This window comes from Penaeus vannamei, chromosome 4 (genome assembly GCF_042767895.1).
Source record: "Penaeus vannamei isolate JL-2024 chromosome 4, ASM4276789v1, whole genome shotgun sequence".
NCBI classification, from domain to species: Eukaryota; Metazoa; Arthropoda; class Malacostraca; order Decapoda; family Penaeidae; genus Penaeus; species Penaeus vannamei.
In genome coordinates, this window is record NC_091552.1 from 2,758,385 (window position 1) to 2,775,764 (window position 17,380).

The 17,380-nt window shown below is 34.4% G+C and overlaps 1 protein-coding gene across 3 annotated transcripts in view; it reads left to right on the forward strand.

Moving 5' to 3' along the window:
* Nucleotides 1–15,153, forward strand: part of pasha (partner of drosha) — a 67,553-nt gene extending 52,400 nt beyond the window's left edge. For all 3 annotated transcript variants that reach the window (XM_070120424.1, XM_070120429.1, XM_070120435.1), the window contains 13 exons: nucleotides 5,190–5,339; nucleotides 7,689–7,802; nucleotides 8,108–8,290; nucleotides 9,121–9,263; nucleotides 9,489–9,653; nucleotides 9,842–9,974; nucleotides 10,587–10,737; nucleotides 10,964–11,061; nucleotides 12,384–12,521; nucleotides 13,360–13,544; nucleotides 13,691–13,948; nucleotides 14,214–14,408; nucleotides 14,526–15,153. In XM_070120424.1, the coding sequence (XP_069976525.1) occupies nucleotides 5,201–5,339; nucleotides 7,689–7,802; nucleotides 8,108–8,290; nucleotides 9,121–9,263; nucleotides 9,489–9,653; nucleotides 9,842–9,974; nucleotides 10,587–10,737; nucleotides 10,964–11,061; nucleotides 12,384–12,521; nucleotides 13,360–13,544; nucleotides 13,691–13,948; nucleotides 14,214–14,408; nucleotides 14,526–14,618 (1,995 nt within the window). In that variant the 5' untranslated portion in view covers nucleotides 5,190–5,200 and the 3' untranslated portion in view covers nucleotides 14,619–15,153. The remainder of the gene's footprint in view (nucleotides 1–5,189; nucleotides 5,340–7,688; nucleotides 7,803–8,107; nucleotides 8,291–9,120; nucleotides 9,264–9,488; nucleotides 9,654–9,841; nucleotides 9,975–10,586; nucleotides 10,738–10,963; nucleotides 11,062–12,383; nucleotides 12,522–13,359; nucleotides 13,545–13,690; nucleotides 13,949–14,213; nucleotides 14,409–14,525) is intronic.
* The last annotated feature ends 2,227 nt before the right edge of the window (nucleotides 15,154–17,380 follow it).

Below are 17,380 nucleotides of genomic sequence, written 5' to 3' on the forward strand. Positions count from 1 at the left end.
TATATATATATATATATATATATATATATATATATATATATATATATATATATATGTATGTATATACGTATATATATATATGTATGTATATACGTATATATATATGTATGTATATACGTATATATATATGTATTTATATACGTGCATATATATATGTATGTATTTACGTATATATATATATATATATATATATATATATATATATATATATATATATATATATATATATGTATGTATTTACGTATATATATATATATATATATATATATATATATATATGTATGTATTTACGTATATATATATATGTATGTATTTACGTATATATATATATGTATGTATTTATGTATATATATGTATGTATTTACGTATATATATGTGTATATACGTATATATATGGGCATATGTATGTATATACGTATATATGTATGCATATATGTATATGTATATGCTTATGTATGCACATATGTATATGTATATGCTTATGTATGTATATATGTATATATATGCATATATATGTATATACGTATATATATATGCATATATATGTATATACGTATATATATATATGCTTATATATGTATATACGTATATATATATATATGCATATATATGTATATACGTATATATATATGCATATATATGTATATACGTATGTATATATACATATGTATATCGTAAATATATGTGAATATATGTATATATATGCATATATATGCATATATATGTATGTATATATATGCATATATATGCATATATATGTATGTTTAAGTGTATATATATGTATATATGTGTATATTTATGTATATATATGTATACGTATGTATATATATATACGTGTGTGTGTGTGTGTGTGTGTGTGTGTGTGTGTGTGTGTGTGTGTGTGTGTGTGTGTGTGTGTGTGTGTGTGTGTGTGTGTGTGTGTGTGTGTGCGCGCGCATGCGTGTGCTCTCTCTCTCTCTCTCTCTCTCTCTCTCTCTCTCTCTCTCTCTCTCTCTCTCTCTCTCTCTCTCTCTCTCTCTCTCTCTCTCTCTCTCTATATATATATATATATATATATATATATATATATATATATATATATATATATATATATATATATATATATATATATATATATGAATACTTATACATATATAGGATATATTTTTATATATTATATATATTTATATAATATATATTATATTTAATGTTTTGATGGCATAGTAGTTATTAAGAGGTGTATCAATTTAAAGTTTTTTTATGGCATGAATGTTATGATTTTAAATGGATAATTTTGCAGTGTGGAAAGATCCTGTAATAGGTGAAAGAGAGGTGAATATATGAAATCCCATAGGCTACATGACAGTTATAAAATCAGTGGGAAAACTGTTGAAGTTGAGAAAAAAGAGGCTTATATCTCAAAGAACTGTTTAGCTTATTGTATTCCATTTATAGAAATGAGTTTTATTGTAAATAGTGCAGATACAGCTTAGATAGCTAATTCTTGTTATCTTCATTCTATTGCCATGCTTTTCACTTCATGTGTATCATGCATTCACAAATCTAGATGTAGGCTATGAGAGAGTTTACGAAGAGCCCATGAGGTGGATGATGCTGGGTATGTATGGCGGTGGTGATAGGGTTCTGTGGGTAGTAAAGAGCTCCTATTAGAGCAGTAGGGAAAGTGATTGCTAAGTTAGGGGTTTGACAGGGATCTGTAATATTCCTTGGCTGTTTGATATTCACACTAATGGAGCAACAAGCGTTATAGATGAAAGCGCATTTAAAATAGGGTACAAGATATGCACAGGAGGTAATCCAGTTTCTCTCTGCTGATATTAAGCTGACTTAGAGAGTTACAATAACTAGAGTGTGAGTTTGGGAGAGAGTATGAGATGGAAGATGCTTGTTAAATGATAAGTTATACAAGAAACAAACATGGAGAGAGGCTGATTGTGTAGTTAAAGGGGGAAATATGTATCTTTTTTAGGGTATTAAGTAACAATGAACAGGTGTCTAGAGGAAGAAGAAATATAAAGGATGGGGAATTAGCAGAAAGGATGTTTAAGGCATTCGGTGTGATGGAATGGAGTTTGTATGATGGTATTGTGCTGACTTGTTATGTATGCAGAAGATTGTAGTGTATGAAAGCTACAGAAATAGAACATCAGTAAGTATTGCAGATGGAGTGTCTAAAGATTATGTGCAGGTTAACTGCTAGGACAGTGGGATAAATGAAAAGGACCTTAGACAAACAGCAGTGGTCAGAGAATAGTCTTATAAAGTAGAGCACTATGTGTTGAGATGGTTTAGACTAATAAAGAGAGTGAAGGAAAACAAGATACTGAATTGTGTTCATGGTATCTGATGTGGCAGGCTGAGAAGTATACCAAATGGGAGTGAAAGGGTGCTTGACAGCCTGTGGTAAGTCAGTGGAATAGAGCATGGAGAGGGTCCTTCATTGGTTGCATGGTGTGCTGGAAAAGATAGCCCAATTTTGATGATTATGCAGTGTTAACCAGTCTTAGGTGCCAGGGATGGGATGTAAAAGGTCCCTTAACTTGGAAGAACAGAGCAACCAGATTGTAATTGGGGATTGGCCACCACGACTAGGTCACTCCAAAGAATAGTATTAGCACTCTCTCTGGTAAAAATAGCCATCAGTTTGAGAATGAATAACTTCCTAAAGCAAGAGGTGTAATAGACTTGTTTTGATTGATTCTTTATCAAAATTACCTAATAAAATTTTATCCATTTCATCTCTAGATGTGAAGTAATTCACTCTCATTTACACTTTTTCTACAATGAACGTGATTCATCTCCCATTGGCTGGAAGTTCTGCATGTGGAGATACACTTATTATGTTCTAGTTCTGAGATTTGATGTTACAGAACTCGATGCTTGATTTGCACTCTAGATAGAGGGATTACTGATGATTCTAGGTACCTCAATTCATGTTTTGTGGAAAGTGCATGATATTCTATATTATGCTGATTATATCTCTGTTGAAGACATTAGATTTAATTAATTTCCTTTGCATGTTTGATGTGAGTAACCTTTAGAAAAGATGAAAGTGTTTTGTTACACTAAAGACCTAACCATTAAGAGTAGAAAGCTGTCTTTGCAATTTAGGGGAGGAATTGAGTAAGATAAAAATGATAAAAGAAATAAGGATGTAAACAAAGATTTTTCCCCCTTTATCTTCCTACTTATCCAAGATGAAAAAAAATCTGTACTTGAATAGTTTATCTTTTGAATTTCAGAACATTTGTTGGTACCCTTTTTATCAATTTATTGTTTTATCATTTTTTCCATTGTAAGGGTAAAATAAGTAAATATGGTTAAGAAAGAATATAAGGTTTATCTTAATCTTAGAGTACCTTTCTAATATTTCTGTGACAATTTAGATGTAGGGACCCCTTACAGCAAGTGCTGTATATTTCATTCACCAAAGACTACAGAAAATGCTCTTTGTCACAGTTACTAGTCAGAGAATAATTACTATATTTAATTTTGTATACTTTTTTTTCAGTATGGCTATTTATATGGTTTACCATAGTGATGGTAATGATGATACTAGTATACTTATTACTTCAATGAATTTGTCATTTTGTTGTTGCACATAAACTTATTCTTTTAGGTAAGTTTATGTGCATGGTTTCACTTTTACATATGGTCATTGATAGTAGATAGATAAAGAATGTGTTTGCTGAAGCTGATGTGACAGAGGTGAAAGGTCACAAATTTGTTACAGTTTCACCTACTGTGGTCAGCAAACAAACTTGCTGTCTGGAGAGAGCTATTAGATGCTAGATAATGTTTGAGTACCCATACAAGCTTTCTAGTAGGTTGTTTGCTGCCTACAAACTTACAGGTGTATGGGTTTACTGTGTATTTAACAGGTGGACCATACAGTACAGTATTGTAAAGATTATGGTGTGAACATAGTCTTAGAATTGAAGAATAAAAATGAACTTGTAGTAGTATGTCGTATTTGGAAAGAGATGATTATTTGGATAAAAATAGAATTAGTGTGATAATTCTTTTTCATCTGTCTTGAAGTAACAAAATTACATCCAAAAGATGTCAACTTGTCAAAGTATAAACTAATAGTAGATAAATTTGTATATTTATAATATTTTGCAATGAAAGTGCAAAGGCAATGTGTTTGAAATATATGACATCACATATTGACTTCACCACTAGCATCTCTTATTAACAAAATACCATGTCAGTTGTAGTTCATGTAAGATACTATGTACTTTTTTTAAAATTTAAGAATGAATCATTTTGCAGGGTGAAATGATCTTCATTTCTGTGTAGATGTGATTGTGGTAAACTTATTTCATAGATTTTTTTCTTACTTAAAAGAAAAAATTGTATTCAGCATTTTTACATGTGCCTTTCTTTTCTGGTGTTTATATTTAAAAAACAGAATTCAGATGTTTTCATTTGCCTTAAGAACTCCTCTTGCCATAGGGAGCTTCATACACCAAATGATTTACAAGGAGAAATTAGTGGGATAGGAAAGATAATTTCCCTTCCATCTGTGATTTTGACTGCAACATGTACGACTCTCTAGTGAATGAGGCTAAAAGTGGTGTTGAGAGGCTAAAGCTCCTAGATTTCTACAGTACTGACAAAACAAGCTAACTGTTTAGTACACACAACTTGGATTGGGCACATGTAACATGCTGTGTGATGTATTTACATACCACCTGTTGGTAATGGGTTAAGTGTCCTTGTAATTTGTGTTTTTATGACCATTTATTATATAAGGTAGAAATGTGAAATTATAGAAGAATATGTTATTTTTCTAAGATGATCAGATTAACAAAAGGTAAATTTCAAAATAATAGTTTATATGTCCATGATTTCATTGGATAAGTCATCTCACTCATTGTTATGTGGTAGGGGTGTCATGTTACATGTGTAGAGGAGAGTTGTTGATATCTTGCACCCTAATGAAATGCAAAAGTGAACAAATATGATAATGTTTTGTTATTTGTTTTATTGTTGCTTGTTGAATTGTCTGATGTTGCTTTTCTCCCAGACAGATTTTATGGTTTAATCTCTTCAGTTTGTCCTACATTATCGAGGAATTATCTTTGTAATAAGAGTATATTTTCTGATGCTGTTATGTTTTTGTTTTTTTTTCTTGCAGTATTATACATTGATTCATCTTTTTCATAGAACATTAACTTTTCCAGAAAGATAAGATATGTCCAAGTCAGAGAGTAATTCTGATTGTCCTCCAAGAAAGCAGCCTCGCCTTGATTGTGAAATGGATGAGAGTCGGGGATCATGTGGGAGTGAAGACAGTCCAGGGAAGGAGGAGATCACGAGGGCCTGGCCCACAGGTAAATCTTTTCTTTTCTCTCTCTCTCTTTTAAACTCCCTTTCCCATATCCAGATCTGTCACACAACATGTGTTCTAGCAGCTTTACTAATTGTATTATTGATCTCTGGTTGACAGTGCTGAATTCATACTTGAAATAGCTAGAAGATATTCAGCTATCTCCAGACTTGCTCCTACTGTGATAAAATGAAAATACTTGAGATGCAGCCATAAGTTTTCTTTAAGAACTAGTCTGTAGTCACAGATTTCAGTAGTATGAAAAGCAGAAAAATAGTGGAACTGGAAGACTTCTTATCTTTTTGTGCATCAAGAATTCCCAAAAACTTTGGCCCATAATTACCTGCATTGCTATAAAGATGCATAATATCAGTGATTATATATAAGGTATTCACATGTGTGTGTCACTATTGTCCTGTCAATGAATGTATGTACAGTATTCACATATGTATGTCTTCCTATTGTCCTGCTGTCAGTGGCATGCAGGGGGGGAGAGTGAAGGGGGGTGGCCATGGGCAACCGAATGGGATGGCTTCTAATCAGATAGGGAAATAAGATGGTGATTTTCAAATTTATAATTAAATTTAATCAAGTGTTCATTTCATGTTTATACGTTTACATATTCAAAGTATCTCCCGGTCTCATATTTCTCAATACTGGGCCCTTGTACTTGAGTCTTTGGGGCATATAATCAACGAGTCTGGGCATCACCAGACCTCTTCGTACTGCTGCCTTTTGTAAAGTTTTCTGTTATAGGTATTTCAGCTTTAAAGATTGATTTATGTTGCTTGACAGCTACTTCAGATCAAAAGGAAAGGATAAGTTGAAAAAGTATTGAGAATTGGTCATAAGAAAAAATTGTTGAGATGGAAACCCTGTAAAAAAAAAAATAAATAAAAATAAACGCAAGCATCTTCCTCCTATGTGTGGATCAGGGTGGCTATCATGTCATAAAATTTGACTGGGGGCTGGGATGATATTGGTACTGCAGCCAAGGAGAGCAACCACATCCTTGTTAACACTTGTTGGGGGATCCTCCAGAACTGCAGGGTTTACTGGAGTGCTGAGTTCTGTGGTACCAACCATATGCTGGTTGTGGCTACCCTTTGGGCCCATTTCAAAACCCCCTGTTCTCAATTTATACCCTAGAGTGTTTCGACTGGACAGACTGAGGGGGAAGGAATGTTCCCGAAGATTCACAGCAGCTATCTCTAATAGAAAACCTGACAGATCCTGTAGCTCTGTGGGACTCCTCTAAAATACTTGATGTAGCTCAGGAGTCTATTGGTGAATACCCGAGATCAAGGCAGAACTTCATCTTGCAGAATACACTGGCAACCACAGATGTATGTTGTGTGGGTTGACTGAATGGCAATCTGGTTTTGCAACATTCCTTGCTGCACAGGACTCATTGTTGAGAAGGGACAAAGAACAGTATATGAGGAGTCTTGCTGAAGAGGTTGAAGGTCATTTCTTAAAAGGATCTATGTCCTGCCTATCAAGCCCAGAGAAAACTAAACTCCAAGCCCCCCCCCCCCCCCCCCCCCCCCACACACACACACACACACACACACACACACATACACACACACACACACTCACAGATGACTGCTGTCCGCTCAGTGGATAGACGGATCATATCAAATAATGTTGGGGTTTGGGAATGTTGAGCTGAGCACTTTGAGCTGCTGTACCAGGTTAACCCTCCAGCAGTTAGCGTGGATGCAAGTTGCATTGCAATCCCTGTGCTGGATCCACCCATCAGCAAAGAACCTCCTAGCCTGACTGAGGTTAGGGAGGCTAAGCTAAAGGGTGTCAAAGTGGCAAGCATATGTAGCAACGCTGCTGAACTACAAAAGGCTAATGTGAACCTAGGTGTGGGGCTTGCATTCTGTCCTGGCTGCCATCTGGTAGTCTGCTACCATTCCCCCTGACTGGATGAGGGGTGTTGTCATCCCTCTCTGGAATGGGAAAGGGAATTGTTGGGACTGCAGCAACTCCCATGCAAAATTAAGAATGGTAGTGATGAATAATAACGTATGGAACAGTATTGAATTGAATTACCTGATAAATACTTTGGAACAGTGTTCTAATATATCAGAAATTCTTTTTAGCATTTTTAGACTTCTTTGTATTGTCATAAGTGTTTTTGCTTCAGTAATACAAGCATATTTTAGTATATTACCATTTTTTTTATTTTAGAAATAGGAAAGTATTGTATTTACTTGACACATTTGATAGGGCATATGTTGGAATGGAAGCAGTTTTGCTTAATAGTAATTCAAATTAAAACTAAATGCTAGATATAAGGACTGTGTTATTCTTATTTGTTTTCTTGTTTTTCTTTCCACAGCAAGTTTAACAAGAGCATCTGGTGGCAATGATGTTTTAGCAGATCCACGCTATGAGGGATTCCAGCTGTTGGATGAAGTACATGATGGAGATGATGATGACAATGATGAACCAGGTTTTGTTAATTTGTTCACTTTAGATTATAGGGTAGAATTCATAAATAATTTTTGTTCAAGATTTCTTGTTTTTTTATAAACTTTCTTAGAAGACGACGGTATCACCTTATGAGACCTGCTTGACATTTTTTTTTTTTTTAAGTGTAGAATAGGGGAAGTATTTTGTTTAGTTTTGAAGTGAGCTAAGGTTGCAAATCTAGGAAGATGAATGATATAAAGCATTTCAATCCAAAATGTATGAGAAAGAGTATACTTGCTCAAAACTTGTTTAATTATTTCTCAAAATTTTACCTTTCATTTCCAGATGGACAAGATTCAGAGGAGGATTATGAGTATGATTCAGAAGTACCTGAGGAGGAGATTGATGCCCTGCTGGAGGAGGGCTTGCCTGAAGAGATGAAAGGACCAAGAAAAAGGAAAAGAGAAATGGCACTTGGAGAAAATGATGAGAGCCCCTATGATGAAAGAGAAAAAGTGGTATTGGTTGGTAAGTTCAGTACCGGGGCAGGTGATCATCGCTTGAAACAAATTTTCAGCAAATTACTGACTTTTAAATTATTTATTTTTCTAGGGTACTCTTATTTAGATTACTAGATTAAAAAAAATATATTATTGAAAAAAAGGGAGAGTGGATAGTGTTTGCTCCTGAAGTAGCCAAAACAACATTGATATTTGGAAATATGTCACTACAATAGGGAATTATTTTATTCTAATACTGCTGTGAGATTTTGCATTTGCTCTGCAGATGTATCAAATCAGTCAGTGACAGAACTAATAAACATTATTTCATTGAAATATCCCGCTGTTGTAAAATACATGTGTGAAGATAGACATGTGCTCACTTACAGATATATATTGCAGCAATAGAGATAGTAAAGGATTATGGTTGGATATTGATGTGTATTTACACTTAGTATTATCCAGACCTCTCAACAATGAATTAGCTATACCATAACTTATTGCCTCTCACTAAAATCCTTTTCAAGTTTAATTATCTGTGTATATTAATCTTTAGTCTTATGTTTCCTAAACTTTTCCTTGATGAGACTAAGCAAAATCAGACTTGATTTTACTAAAGCTGGTGTTATTGGACTTGTTTAAAGTATTGAAATATGATGTATCACAAGTTACTATACTCTGTCATTCAGTCCACTTTGACACTGTATTATATATATGCCATACATTGCAAGACTTTACTGAGATATAAACTGTGCCATGTGACAGCATACTTTATACTGCATAAAATAGGAATGTCTGAGTGTTGATATTGGTTAAAAAGGAGTATCAGGGTTTAAATTTTTCCCTTTCATCTTTCAGAAAAAGGAAATAGTCACTTTGAAGTACTACCAGAAGGATGGGTTCAGGTGACACACAACAGTGGAATGCCTGTTTATCTTCATAAACAGACAAGAGTTTGCACAATGGCTAAACCTTATTTTTTAGGACAAGGTAGTGTCAGGGTAAGCACTTTGCAAGCATTTCTGTCTGCCATTGCTTTAACAAGGTGTATGCATTACTACATACTAGTGAAATAAAAATATCACAAGTATTGATAATAAGACGTAGGAGAAAGGATTATTTTCTTATGCATTTGTATTTGCACAAAACCTTTGTGTGCTTTTATAGAATTCTTGTTTGCATATCAGGACTCAAAATTAGGAGTATTTATGCGTGTATTTTTTCAGAAACATGACATACCCCTCAGTGCTATACCTTGTCTCCAGTACCTGAGAGCTCTAGCAGATGAGAAAACAAGCAGTCAAGAGAGTAAAGAAACCAGTGAGAAGGAAACCTCGGAAGGGGAAGAGAGTCAGCAAAGCAGGCCTGGAATCGGCATGAATGCAAGTCAGGTTAGCTTCAGCATTTTTTGTAGAAGTTTTGACCTTGTAAAATTAAATCTCGGAAAGACTCGTTTTCTTGAATCATCGATAATATTATGCTCACAAATGAAATCAAGTTGATTACTTTTTGTGTAACACCAATTTATCATCTTCACAAGGGAGTATTTTGTATTTTAAAAAAATTAAACAAACAACAGGTGGACGATCAATTGGGAGTCATTGAGAATGGGATAGACGCTGTGAAGGCGACATCAGTTAGCAGAGCCACATCATGTCCGGTGACTGGCGGAAGTTTGGCAGCTGCTTTGGCTCTCAATACAAATAAGGAAGGTGTGCATTATTTCATTTTGTTTCACAGTGGAAGGGACTGTAAACTTCTTGTGCCACACCCATTTTATGAACAGAGAAAGGAACTTCCAAGTACTGTTAATGGGTAGGCTTTTAAAGGACATGACAATGCATTTATTTTTCCTTATTTATGCAATATTGCTTCAACGTCATTTCCTTTTTTGATTTCATAGGTAATGAAGATGTGTAATAGTATCCTATTATTAGTATTATTCTCAGTCTTGATGCCACAATTATAATTGTTATTGCTTTCATTTATGATATATTACCAGTGTTACAAAATTGCACAGGTTGTTTGCAAGATATGGGTATGTTCTTTTCATTTTGTAAATGTTTACTTAAGTGTGCTTTTCATTGTTATTTCTAGGTGTCTGCATTTGTTATTCCTTTATTGATACTGCTTTATGTTTTGTTAATAACATTGTTGATAAATGTACTCATCTTTTTTCTCTCTCTCTAAATTAGGTTGGTCATAATTTAATACAGTATTGTCAGTAATTTTAAGAATGAAACTTTTCTATTGGCATATCTCATTGGCTCATTTGTTTATTCTACCCCCTGAACTGAATTGAACTGAACTTCCTGTGTTGATAGGAGGTGCCCCGCCTGCTGGGTTGATGGTAGGCAATGCCAAGATAGAGACAGCGGTGGAAAATCTGCAGCAGCAGTCTTTGGACGAACTTGAAGTCAGGGAATACTGCAAGAACCGATTTCTTTTTAAGAGCATTAAGATTATTAGGTTCAAGTGAGTGTTGAAAATTATTTTTCTCTTATAAATTGAGAAGTAAGGATTAATATTATAATATGTTTTAAATTAATTTTTTGAGCTGAGTTGATATTGAAGTTAACATATCTGTAGAAGAATTTTCATATTTTTTGTTTCCACTTTTTTTTTATGGAGGGTGTAGCATTTTTAAAATTTATATTGTATATTTGTGTAAATGTCTTCTGATAAAGATTTTAAATTAAAGATCCTGGGCAGAAAGAAGAAGTTTCCAGAAGATGAGCAAGAAAAAAGATAGACCGCAACTCCCAGAAGGAACTAAACTTATATCCCTTAGGAGACAAGGTGAGAGCCATAGAGGACTGAAAAGCTGCATAATATGTCCCTTGAGATGTATGGCTACTACTGTGGTTCAACTGGTCCTCTCTTCGTCTGTGGCCTGACTTGTATCTGAGTGCCCAACCAGGCATAGCGTTTCAACTGCGAAAAGCACTGCCATAATAGACCGCACATGCCTCCCACTTTAATAACACCGCACATAGTGCTTCTTGTTTGACCATCATGGAGCACAAGGACTTATTCCCTATTTCACCATAGTTTCGGGTTTCATGGTGTATATTTTTTGAAGAAAGAAGCACGGAAACAGATTTACAGATTCAAAATATTATCACTAGTCATATGGACCATCGATGCAAGTGTAGATCCTGCTTCAAATTAGCCATTTCTTGTTTATTTGTTTTTTGTAATAAAAAATGGATTTTGTGATTATTAATTCTAAATGTTTTATATAAAATTCTCTGATATAACTTTTGTTGACTTTATATTGATATTGATAATTTCTTTAAGCAAATTGCAAACAATAATTCTAAATTGCGCCCTGGAAAGCCCAGAAATATCTGAGGAGAAACACGGTCACCATCGTGTTATCACTGGCTTCCCTCAGCCCCCAGATTTTACACGAAAGTGACCGATTTGGCCCAGAAAGCCACACTTATAGCCAGACCTGTGCGTAAACAAGATCAGTTGAACTGTGCCTTTACCATTCCAAAGACATTTTTTGTTGGAAGTTAAATGTTGTGAAGAGGCTTTTGTTGTTTATGTGTTGTTGTGACATTCACCTATACTTATTTCCTGTTCAAAGGGAATAAGTATAGGTGAATGCAGGTAATGAGATCTCTTTTTTTCATGAACTCCATGAGCGGCTATATTTTCTTGCCATGGATTTTATTTTGTACATGATTAAATGCATCACATGAAATCCCATTCTCCTGCTTGTAATGCTCATTATAAGACCGTCATGATATAATACAGGAAAATTGTTGTCATGGAAGTAAGGTAGTAATATGATAAGATATAATGAACTGCAATATTAAGCAACAGGTGTATATTATGTGAAAAGTACATCCATGAAGAATGCCTTATCAGTCTTTGAAGTTGGAATGTTAGCAGAACAAAAGGATTTATATTACTTTAGCATTAGTTGCTTTATAGGCCTATACATGGTAATAGTTTGATACTGTGAATAATCTTCTAGACATGACATGTTGAAATGATGATAGTGGCTACATTGCATTTTAAAATGTGATTGTATGACATACATATATTCATGAACTTTAGAAGAAACTATGAAATGATCTCTTTTTATGCAATATTCTTTTCTTTAACAGAGGAGGATGGTGTTCCAGCAGCCAGCAGTAAGAAGGAGTGGATTATGAATCCCAAAGGAAAGAGCTATGTGTGCATTTTACACGAGTATGTGCAACATGCTCTTAAAAAACAGCCAAAGTATGTCTTCAAAGAAGTAGGTAAGCGGAAATGTTTGCTTGTTTGGCCATCACTGAAGTGATTGAGGAGTCACAGCCCCTTAAAAGTAGGCTTAGTAATTTTTTAGCCTTGCCTTATGGGAAATTGTATATGCTGCAGCCAAAATTGTAGCATGTGGGGAAATTACAAGTTTCCTGTCCTTAAAATTTTCCCCCTTGAGTGGCTTACTGTGGGCAATGTCTGGTGCTTGGTTAAATATGGTGCAGCTGTTAGGATTGGGTTAACCCAACCATATGTTTTAGAAATATTTTTTTTTTTCTAAATGTTTGTAGAATGGTGTTAATTTGCAAATTTTGGAAATAGGTGTTTAAGTGTGCTAATTTCTTTTATGCTGAAACTTTTTGCTAAAAAGAAAATGAAGAGAGTGCAATATTTGCTTAAACATTTTGCCATCTTGACGGATATAAATTGATTTGAAATGTCTAAACTGATAATTTGACCCAAAACGTAGTTGTGCAAGACTTTAATGACTGATGTGCAGTCACTATGTCATATCTTAAATGATTATAATAAAGATCAAAAGAATACAAGGTAAAAATTAGCCTAAGTATCATATGACAAGGTAATAACTAAGATATGACAGTGGAAATTAAGTCAATTATTCTAAACATCTCCGTTTGTATATGCCTAAAAGAATTTAATTGAATGACATAAATCAGCTGTCAGTGATATTAATGATTTTGCTATATGTGTGTTTATTTGATTTGTATATGAATTTATGTATGTAGTTTTTTAATACATGTAACATGTAATGTAATATATGCATTCTTACACAGATAGTGACACTGATATTGCTAATCAATATTGCTTACTCTTCAGAGAATGCTGCCACACCATATGCTGCCACCATCATCATCAATGACATGCACTACAGCACAGGTTATGGTAGTAGCAAGAAGCAAGCAAAAACAGAGGCAGCTAAAGCAACACTAGAAATCCTTCTTCCTGAGTTGGGTGAAAAGATCCGGGAGGAATCAAACACTAAGGGAGATGCGGATTTGTCTGTAAGTTCCATTTTTGTGGTAACTTGTAAGGATAATTGTGCCTTTGGCATATTTTGTTTTACGAGAGAAGTGTCATTGTGAAGCCATTTTTCCTTTCTTTCTTTGATTCTAGTTATTTTTATTAATTACATGTATTTTCCTTCCAGTTCTTTGATGAAATTCGCATAGAAGACCCAAGGGTACCAGAGCTCTGCAATAAAACAAGTGAACTTTCCCCCTATTCAATTTTACTCAACTGTCTTCAGAGAAACTTTGGTCTTAATGGTGCCAATATAGAGTCCAGATTAGTCACCCAGAAAAATCAGAAGAACGAGTTTGTGATGACAGTTGGAAAACACACTGTGCAGGTCCAGTGCAAGAACAAGAAGGATGGGAAACAGAGAGCCTCACAAGCTATCCTTCAGGCATGTTTTATTTTCTTATCTTTTTAAAATATTGAGCCTCTTTTACTAGACCATGTGTCTGCTGTCCCTGATATTGGGCAAACAGAGTGCTAGTTGAAATGTTGATTTTCCTCTCTACATTAGTGTAATGCATCCTTTTCAGTTAAAATGGGAGAAACATATACATTAAAATATTATTTTTATTTAATGTTAACATCAAGATTTCACCCCCTAAACATTACACTACTGAATCAATTTGTCTAACTTATCCAATGTAATTCTGCAGAAACTCCACCCACATATCAGCAGCTGGGGCTCGTTACTAAGGTTATATGGTAACCGGTCAATGCAGACTATGAGAGAAAAAAAGGCTGAGGAACAAGAAATCACCTTACTGCAATCAAATGCCACTGTGAACCAGCCAAACACCTCCATCATAAACAAACTAAAGCTGGAGATGCTCAAACTGCAGGAAATGAAGGTAAGGCAATCTCTCTCAGAACCAAGTGGATGATATAAATGACACTGAAAATAGTCAACCATGCACTCTCTAGGATATGTTTGAACTTGATCTGTTTTGTTCTTGTTTTGTTTCCAGAACTCCATTCAACCAATTGGAAGATTCCTCCCTCCCGAAGATGTTGCCCTTCCCTCTGCTTCAGGAATCGATCTTAATAATGTTGATCTATAAAGGAAATAATTTATCTTTCTATTTTATGATGTGAATGTGAGGGTAATTACTTGAGCTGTCTCCAAGTTATGAATGTATGTACCAGTTTTTTATTAAACTTTTTATCAATGATATTGAAAAAAAGAAATGTGATATTAACACAAGGTGCCCACCCTTATGCTGTGATGAACAAGACCATAAAATTGCCTGTGATATACAAGTGCATGAAGTCCCAAGTTTGTTTTACAGGTAGCCTATCTATTTTTTATCACAGATGCCAGTGATTTCTGTACTTAATAGAGCAGCTGACTCATACTGTTAAATCAGATAACAGATCTCACTTTCATGTTTTTAACCATGTTGGAGTTATGCAGAAATATAACTGAATGAAAATATGTGGAAAACAACGTTCCAGTTACATGCGGTCTTTCACTTTTTCCATATCATGCTATTATGATAGTTGTTCTCTGTGCACATCATTTGCCCCATGTTTTCAGTTTAGAATAAAGAAAATGCTTTAAAAAGAGACCAAACTAATCAATAAAAGAAGTAATTATTTCAGTGTTTTACTTTTTTCCCAAATGAACACATATTGTATGTTTAATCCCTTGTACATTTCTGTTTACCTCCAGTATTGTTGCTTGGTTGGAGGTAGTAAATAAATTGAAAGTTTTTCAGTATAAGACAGAGGGAAGAGCTATCAGATACATGCCCAAGATATTTTATTATGCTTAGAATTTTTCTAGCAATGTTGATTTATTATTAATCACAGTGATGATGTAGGAAGTGTGAATTGAGATTTAATAAAGCCATATAATTGCTAGCAATGACCTTGTCTGATGCAGTGCAATGATGAACCGCTAATTCGACATAATAAGGAAGCTGAGGTGTGCTTTCAAGATGCTTATCTGACATCCCAGGGACAGACACGTTCCTCATATCTTAATTGCAAATTGGGTATTATGTCTGGAAAAATGGGTGATTTTTCAGGGTTGAGAATTTACATAGCTTGTAACTTGAAGTCGTTCTTTATCACATACTGTAAATTACATTTTATTTTATTTCTTTTTTTTTTTTTTTTTTTTTTTTTTTTTTTTTTTTTTGGTGGGAGGGAAGGGGGGGGATGGGGGATGACAGTCCTCTTGCTGTGGTAAATATTTCTGTTACTAAAATAAACTGAAATAAACCTTTACCTCTTCAGCAGTCTAACTGTAACTCTTGGAACTGCAACACGAAACTTCCCAACAGTTTGAAAAAAACTGACATACTTTTTAAGCATAACAAGAAAATGATATGCCGTATATTATGTGAAAGCAAACAACACTGAAGAAGCAAAAACTACGAATGTGTAGAATGAAAAATCGTCTCAAGGTTTCAATATGAATACTGCAGGCGGCGGCTTGACGTCTTGAAGGCAAGGCCATTCCAAGGTCCCCGAGCGTACCAACGTCAAACTCTGATTACGAAGTTCTTGCTTCAATATCATATGATTATCACCCACTTGGCATTTCATCCATATGCAGGTGCGACAATAAATGTATTCCTACGAGCGTTCAGGGTTAGAAAGGTAATTAAATCAAGGAACAATTTCGTTAGAGAAACTTTCATGCCATGATAAAGTATGTTCACGAAGTTACAAGTGAAAGTGAAATGAATGAATCAAAATTGAATCGAGAATGCATTCAGAGCCGTCCTTGCTGTACCTTCACTTGACAGAATTCCGTGACTGCTTGGCGTTCAATAATATCGAAGTTTAATTAATTAGTTTGATTTAGACTAGACATTGACGATGAAGATGTAGAAGAGAACTTTGATTCTTGCATGTTCTCTCAAATTTCAGCCAAAGGATGGAAAGGAAACTTTAATAATGATTGTGCAATAACGTACTCCCCTCTCTCGGAAGCTGTAAACTCATACTGGTTATTTTTTCGAACTTATGAGAGACAAATAGCGTTTCCGCAAACATACAGCGAATAAGGAGAGATTGGGAGGGGAGGGACACATACACACATACACACACACACACACACACACACACACACACACACACACACACACACACACACACAGAGAGAGAGAGAGAGAGAGAGAGAGAGAGAGAGAGAGAGAGAGAGAGAGAGAGAGAGAGAGAGGCACGAGGTAGAAATTGAGTGAAGAGGAACAAAATATGAGAACCCCACCTCAAAAAAAAAAAAAAAAAAAAAAAAAAATCCAGTGATTCGTGTCCGTTTGTGTCAACACAGTTTTACAAAGCAGTTGCATGCTTATAAATGTGAATGAAAGGCAAAATCTTTGACCTGTTACCCAAGAGCACACAGCTGCTTGGATCATAAACATGTTTTATTCATTGGCTAATCTTGAAAAAATAAAAATAGAGTTATTGAATCTTTCACAACTGACAAGATTGAAAAATAATTCAAATTAATCCAATGAATAAATGAAAATGAAACAATAATTAGATATTGAATTTAAGCCCGTATCCCATGAAAAATATCTTCAGGTCACCGATTTCAAAAGAACGTGTTTCAGTATCCCATTAAAGGAACCTGCATATAAACATAAATAAACTAAAGGCTTCCAGAAGTTATAGAATTTAGTAGTTTAAAGAAATGCGGAAATACTGATTTTGTCCCAAAATTACAACGACAAAAACAGAACAGTAATAACGGTAATCATAATATGGATTATGATAATGACAATAATGATGATGATAGTGATAAATTGCAAATAATGATAATGAAAATTATAGGATGATAATGATGATAAGGATAACAACATCAATA